General features: G+C 33.5%; 1 protein-coding gene across 1 annotated transcript; it reads left to right on the top strand.

The window, feature by feature from the left end:
* The first annotated feature begins 3,537 nt into the window (after positions 1–3,537).
* On the top strand, positions 3,538–5,284 carry LOC116346489 (segmentation protein even-skipped-like). The gene is made up of 2 exons (XM_031776567.1): positions 3,538–3,868; positions 4,724–5,284. The coding sequence occupies exons 1-2, from the start codon at positions 3,695–3,697 to the stop codon at positions 5,282–5,284; spliced, it is 735 nt and encodes a 244-aa protein (XP_031632427.1). The 5' UTR covers positions 3,538–3,694.
* The last annotated feature ends 2,139 nt before the right edge of the window (positions 5,285–7,423 follow it).

The following is a 7,423-nucleotide window of genomic DNA, read 5'->3' as shown; positions in this document are numbered from 1 at the left end:
TAAATTATCTCAACAACAGTGTTTCGATCGACTTCATTTGGCCTTTGGCAATGAAGCACCAACCCTTCAGACAATTTATAACTGGTACCGAGAATTCCGTTGCGGTCGTAGTTCGCTCAAAGACGAGTTTCATACAGGTCGTCCAAAATCGGCTGTTGTGCCACAAAACATCGATGCTGTCAGAAAACTGATTATGGAAGATCGTCATGTGACCTACCGTGAGATTGAGGCATCTTTGGGCATTTCATCCCACAGCATACATACAATTTTGCATGAACATTTAGCCGTAAAAAAGATTTGCTCTCGTTGGATCCCACATAAATTGACCGATGAACAAAAAATGGCTCGTGTGAGTTGGTGTAAAGAAATGCTCAAGAAATTCAATCGTGGTGCTTCAAAAGACGTTAATAAAATCGTCACTGGTGACGAATCGTGGATATATGCCTATGAGCCCGAAACGAAACAGCAGTGGACTGTATGGGTCTTCCAAAATGAAGATAACCCAACGAAAGTTGTTCGAGCAAGAAGCACTTCGAAGCGAATGGTCGCCTGTTTTTTCGGGAGAAGTGGTCATGTGGCAACCGTTCCACTAGAGGATCGTAAGACCGTCAATTCTGATTGGTATACCACCATTTGTTTGCCCGAAGTGTTTGGTGAAATAAGAAAAAACAACCACCGTCGCAAAATAATTCTTCATCACGATAATGCGAGCTCTCACACATCTTTTCAAACTACTCGATTTTTGACCGGTCAAAACATCGAACTGATGGGTCATCCACCGTACAGTCCTGACCTGGCACCCAATGACTTTTTTTTGTTCCCAAGCGTGAAGAAAAAACTACGTGGTCAACGATTTTCGACACCAGAAGAAGCAGTTGAAGCGTTCAAAACACACGTTTTGGAGATATCAGTTTCGGAGTGGCACGAATGCTATGACAAATGGTTTCATCGAATGCAAAAGTGTATCGATCATCTCGGGGAATATTTTGAAAAACAATAAAACCATTTTCGACAAAAAACAACTGTGTTATATATGTTTTTAAAAAAAATTATGGAGCAACCCTCGTATTCGCGAATTTTATATTTAATCTTATTCGATGGTTTTGGAGTAAAATTTATATGATACGAGAATATTCGCATATTTTACGAATCATGCATTGAATGTATGCAAAATATTCGCAATATTCACAGTGTTTTGATTGATATCAAAACCCCTAGATATAAATAATTGTAAATAATTGATCTCTCTTGATTTTTTGCGATTTGAGTTTTGAACATTTAAATGAAATTTCGTATGACCCATATTGGACTGTTTAAAGCCCTGATAAGCTGAACAAGAAAGTGTAATATATTCGTTACTGTTGTAAATTTTAATGAAATTTGCTCAATAAATTGTGATCAATTCGTCAAAGAATATAAATGTAATAGTATTTAATTCAATATTTATTGACAGATGACATCCAGATGTAATAATTTTTTCAAAACTCACTAATTGACTTTAAGCTGCACTGCACAAAGGAAATTTTATATATAGGCTTATACATAAGGTCAAAATTCTTTACGAAAGGGACCGAAAAAAAAATTCAATGGAAAATATTGTAAGCCTCAATAAACCAATAAAATATCGTTTAGTACTTTACGACTTGGGCTCTTTGGAAAAATCGCATGGAATTCTCAATTTTGACTAGAATGGTAATTTTCTCGTATATTCATTTTCACAGAAATGAACCATAACAACAAGAAAGCGAAAAAGATCAATGTTGATAAGAAGTGAAAGACTTACGCTCAGGCAAAGACCATATTCTCTTTTTGAACATCTCTTCTTTTTCATTGTTATTTGCCCAACTTCAAGGATGAATATCAAAATGTGTGTAAAAAAAATATGCGAGCCAATGCCCCAGATTTTATAAATTTTAGTAAATTTTGTGCAATTTCCACCAATTGCCAGTATATTCCAATATTCTAATCCCAGACTTTTGTACAATGTAAAACTGAATCTGATGATCTGAGTTCAATGTTGTAAAAGGAATTAAAAAGGTTTTATGGGGAGATTGAAGCGATGGTAATACGCGAATTAATTGACTACAAAAAACATCTGCTATTTAACAACAATATCTGTCACCAGCCAAGCGTTCAGAAAGACATACATTTATGCGAGCGATTGAAAGATGCTTGCATCATTTGATGCGCATCGATTGTGCTGTCGCCATACATTCGGATCTTCGACAGCGCACGAAGTGCTCCGAACGCACAACGAAAGCACTAGCGATGCGCATCAAATGATGCAAGCATCATTCAATTGCTCGCATAAATGTATGTCTTTCTGAACGCTTGGTCACCACTCATCTCATATTTGGAAGTACTAAAAAATGTATGCCTAAACCACTAGCTAAAACATTTGTTTTGATTGTAAATAACATAAATAGTAACTGTTTTTGATTGGTAAAATAATTCGCGGGAAAAATATGCGATGGTAAAAATTGCAGACCAAAAAATCCAATTAACTTTTCATCAGCTTCTGAAGCTATTTTCGACTTTTTTTCGATAGCGAACATTATGGTATACTTCAAATTATTCGCTACAATACCAACAATGTGTCGAATTTATAATGTTTTGACGTTTAGAGGAGCACACTGTTTACAGCGCCACATTAACATGTGACATTTCCATAAGTGGCGAATGCAAATCAAACATTATAGATTCCATACATTATTCGGCAGTGGTCTTTATAAATTACACTAGACCAATCAATTATCAATCTGGTAAATTCAAAAAAATCAGAAAAAAGTTGCAAAAATTCGATTTCTTTTTTTGTCGATTGTATGTCGATTATTGGCTCATTTTGAATCAAAATAGACAGAAACAAGGGACGAATATCGACGAATATACAATGTTATATGAACAATATCAGTTTGGTTATACACACGTACGTGTTTTTGTGTCTTATGCAGATTCGTTTCGCCTGATTTGGGCATCATTTTTTTTGCACAGCAAACAAATGCACATGCTCAGTGTCAAATGATGCTTGTAACACAGAATAAATTCATTTCAGAAATAATCGATATACCCCATTTATCCCGTTGCCTCATAGCAAAAAACAACATGCTTTTCTTGTCAATGACCAAAGAAAAAAATCATTATAGATAACGTGAGATTAAATGATAGAAATTGTATGATATTGAATCGTTTCTTGGTCCAATTTATTATTTGTCTTATCGCATACGATATATATGCAATCATATTTTTCCGCAGTAACAAGTTTTTCCGCATGCAATTACTCGTCTTCGCTCCACTATTCTTCGCCCAAACCATGTTATTCATTGTAAATGTATGTAGTAAAATTATAAGCATGATCACTGAAAACCAACGCTCTTTTTCTCGCTTTATTATTTGGCCGTTCAACGTTACAATCCACGTCTGGATGGTTTGTGCTCATCGCATACACTATGTCTCCGCCCACTAGCAATACACGTGTATTTAAGCTCATGGCATAGACAGCACTGCATCAGTATTACTTTGATCTCCGACCCAAACAGTTTGTGCTCATCGTTTTATATATTACTGACGAAATCAAATTGGAAATGCTCGATATTTTGATAGCATCAAATAATATTAATTAGTGAATTTAAAAAAAGACCAATTGAAACGAATTGAGTGAATATTTGTAAACTTAATATATATTTCGTCATAAAACATGGAAACATCAAGCAACGAACACATTGATCCATCAGTTCGCCGTTATCGCACCGCTTTCACTCGCGAACAGCTGGCACGCTTGGAAAAGGAGTTCTATAAAGAGAATTATGTATCGCGTCCCCGTCGCTGTGAACTTGCCGTTCAGCTTGGTCTGCCCGAGTCGACAATCAAGGTGTGTGTTCATTTTTAGTTTTTCTTTACTTATTTTGATGATGTGAAAACGAAATGAATGTGACCTAGTTTGATGAATAAATCAAACGGAATATTGTGATAAAAAAAAATGATCGTTGTAGGCTCCACAATAATCTACTTATTGAATGATAAGTACCATGATAACTTACAAAATTTTGGGATTATACGAAGAAAATGTCACATCGAAATTCATTTTTAATATGAAATACACAAAAAATACCGCGACAAATTCTTTATTTTAATCATAAAACCTGTTTTGTTCACAAACTAAAATTAGATGAGGTATGCAAAGCGAAACGTTGATATCAGAATAATTAAATAATGACCACTCAGTTCAAATTGAACGAAGTTTTTTTTAGATTGCACAGTAAACTTCATTGATAGATCGCATTTGAAGTAGTAAATGTTCAGAAAATGGCCCCAATCACATTTTAATTAGTCAGTGTATTTTGAGGCGTTAATAATGCAAATCAATAATCATTTCCCATTTATTCGATCGAAATAATAGACAATCAATTATTTTGGGTCATTTGTTGGTCGACTGGGGATTTCGTTCATTCACAGTTGGTTGATTAAATCAACTGTGATTTGTATATTTTACAAATCAATTTATTTCAAAATTGTTTGCCATTTTTTACACATCGATTAGAACTACGACATTTTTCGCAAATTTCGCTACTTTTGATTATTGATCAATGTCCAATTCATTTTTAAAAAAAGTACTTAAAGGTGTTTTCAATAATCATCTAAGAATTGAGAGAGAATTCTTTTTACATAAAAATTCCAATAAAACATTTGATTGATGTATGTATTTTTTTTTCTTCCAATTGCATAGGTTTGGTTCCAAAATCGTCGCATGAAGGATAAGCGGCAAAGAATTGCTGTTGCATGGCCATATGCCGCTGTCTATGCTGATCCAACTTTTGCTGCTTCATTACTTCAGGCGGCTGCCAACTCAGTGACCATGCCATATTATCCAAATCCGATGATTCCACAAATGCCAATGATTCCACCAGCACAAATGCCATCATCCGGCGCAAATCCATATGCATATGGTTATCGATATTCTCCATATCCAATTCCACAACGAAATCCAACAAGTATTCCACCTCATTCGCATTCGTCACCCTTATCAACACCACCCAATGGATCAATATTCACGAGAGGTGATTTTGGTAACAATTCATTCGGTAGTGATTTTATGCAGAGTCCCAGTTCGCCCATGTCACCGCTATCACTGTCGCCCGTTTCTGAAACCAATCTAAACGATTCAAAGTCACATGCACACGATCAAATCAATCACCATAACAATAATAATAATAACAACATTGACGAGAAAACAATAATAAAGTCTGAAAAGCCAAAATTATTTCAACCATATAAATCAGAGGAATGAACAATTCATTTTCTCATTAAGTTATTTTATTTGAATAGTTCATATTGAACTAATCAATTTGTAAATATTTTGTATATATTTCTAAGGATTTCTATGTTTAGTGAAACGTTTTGTATCAATTTAAGAAAAATAAAAACGAATATTAGAATACGAAATGTGTTTGAATTTGTTGTTCTAATGCCTTTCAATAGGAAATCGATTTTGAAACATTGATCAAATGCCTTCGTGCCAGATCAATTATCAAAATGAATTATTCAGTGGTAGATTCAATGTACCCGTAATGTTTCTCTGGAAAAACACAAGCTCTCAAAAAATGCAATTTCTTCACATCTCCCCGACATATGGATAACAATAACAAGATAGCGTTCAAAAGTTCACACATTTACAAAAGCAACAGCCGAATGATTATACAGTTCATAAATCCTTTGTCCGATATGAATTTAAATTGGCCGCTTCGAAAATATGTGGCGATACTTTGAAAGCGCGCATTAAGGCTGATAATGAATTCGTTTAGAAAAAATTGTTGTTTTATTTCACATCAAAATTCATATTTTTCAAATGTTAATTACTTTATGAGTGAAAATCTCTGGCGGTGAATTCTATTAATCCGTTAATTTTTCGATCATTCAACATTTTTGATGAGTTATTTAAGCTACCGAAATTCCGTCGCTTATTACCACACGCAATAAAGTTACCTCTGCGCTTTTCTACTCATTTGCTCCCTGTGTCTCTCGTTCCGTTTTATTATTCAATATTAAATTATTATTTCAACATTTTTCCTATTAATTTGAATTTTCATTACTAAAGTGCTAAGTGGTCAATTCAAAATATTGCCGCTGAATCTTTTATGAAATTTTTCAAATAAAAATCATGTCGCGGATCAAAGTCAAGGTTCTTTTTTCAAGCAATCTATCTTTTTATATCTGAAAAGCACATACGATTTGAGAAATGAAATATAATGATTTGATTGTTGTCATTATTACAAACATAAATATGTCATTTGGTGTCAAAATTGGTTCCCTTACATTTTTGCCAGAGACTTTTTGATCTACAAAACATTGTTTTAAACAAACTGAACACTTATATGTTTACTTTTCGCAACATTTTAGCACGTTGTTATATGTGGAAAATGAAGAAGATTTTTCTCTGAAGATTTTTACATAAATACCGTGTTGATACTATACCAATAGTATCAATTTGATAGAGAATCTTAATTGACAGTTTGATTTTGATGTATTCGTCAAGCATTCAGACAATTTATAACATTATCAAAATATTCTATTTTCCTTCTTGATATGCGGATTATATTATATTATTATTATTTTATTACAATATTATATTATTATTATTATTTTTATTATTTTTATATTATATTTTATTTTTTTTATTTTTTATTTTTTTTTTATATTGTGTTTCTCAAAGCATCGAGGAATATACGCGAGGAAGAGCGCTTAAAGAGTCAAATTGCGGAATGAGAAAATATATAAATTTTTTTAACTTTTAATATTTTGGTCCTCAGAACGACCCTTCTCGCATTTATTGCTCTGAGAAACAGTCTCTTGTGATATTTATTTGCGACCAATTTTGGTGTGTATTCAAAATGTCATGATGTTTACTTCAAAAATAGCTTCACCACATTAATTTAAAGAAATTTCAAAGGAATCAAAACGATTTGTTACACGAATTCACTTGAGCTAACAAAAGCGTATGTCAACCGTTTGACATTTGGCAATGAGAACCAAAATTTATGTTAACACAAACGCGATAATATCATTGTTGAGAAACAGCGTTTCCAATTATTTAGTGTCAGTGTGAACGATATGCAGAGGACCGTGAGAGTATTCATTGGCGAGGACAAGCGAAATTTCATGGTCAGAGAAATTAAATGAGAAAACAATAGACTCATATACTGTTATTGTGACTTTCGATAAATATAAAGTCGCATGATATTTCGCATAAACATGCATGTTGAACCGTACAAGCTAATATACACAGTAACAACGAATCGAAACAACATATTACACTCATGGTTATTGTGCACATGGTTCCTGAGTGATGCATCCCCTAATGTAGTGACCGCAACACAATCACATTCAAATGATATTTAAATGACTGCAGTACATAATCAATTTGATGTGA

This window comes from Contarinia nasturtii, unplaced genomic scaffold (assembly GCF_009176525.2).
Source record: "Contarinia nasturtii isolate CC-2019 unplaced genomic scaffold, AAFC_CNas_1.1 Cnas_scaffold_1551, whole genome shotgun sequence".
In the NCBI taxonomy this organism is placed as follows: Eukaryota; Metazoa; Arthropoda; class Insecta; order Diptera; family Cecidomyiidae; genus Contarinia; species Contarinia nasturtii.
This window is presented reverse-complemented; position numbering and strand designations above follow the sequence as displayed.

Coding starts and splice junctions, on each gene's coding strand:
- LOC116346489 (XM_031776567.1), top strand. CDS start 3,695: ATGGAAACATCAAGCAACGAACACATTGATCCATCAGTTCGCCGTTAT. Junction 3,869..4,723: donor TGCCCGAGTCGACAATCAAG/GTGTGTGTTCAT, acceptor CCAATTGCATAG/GTTTGGTTCCAAAATCGTCG.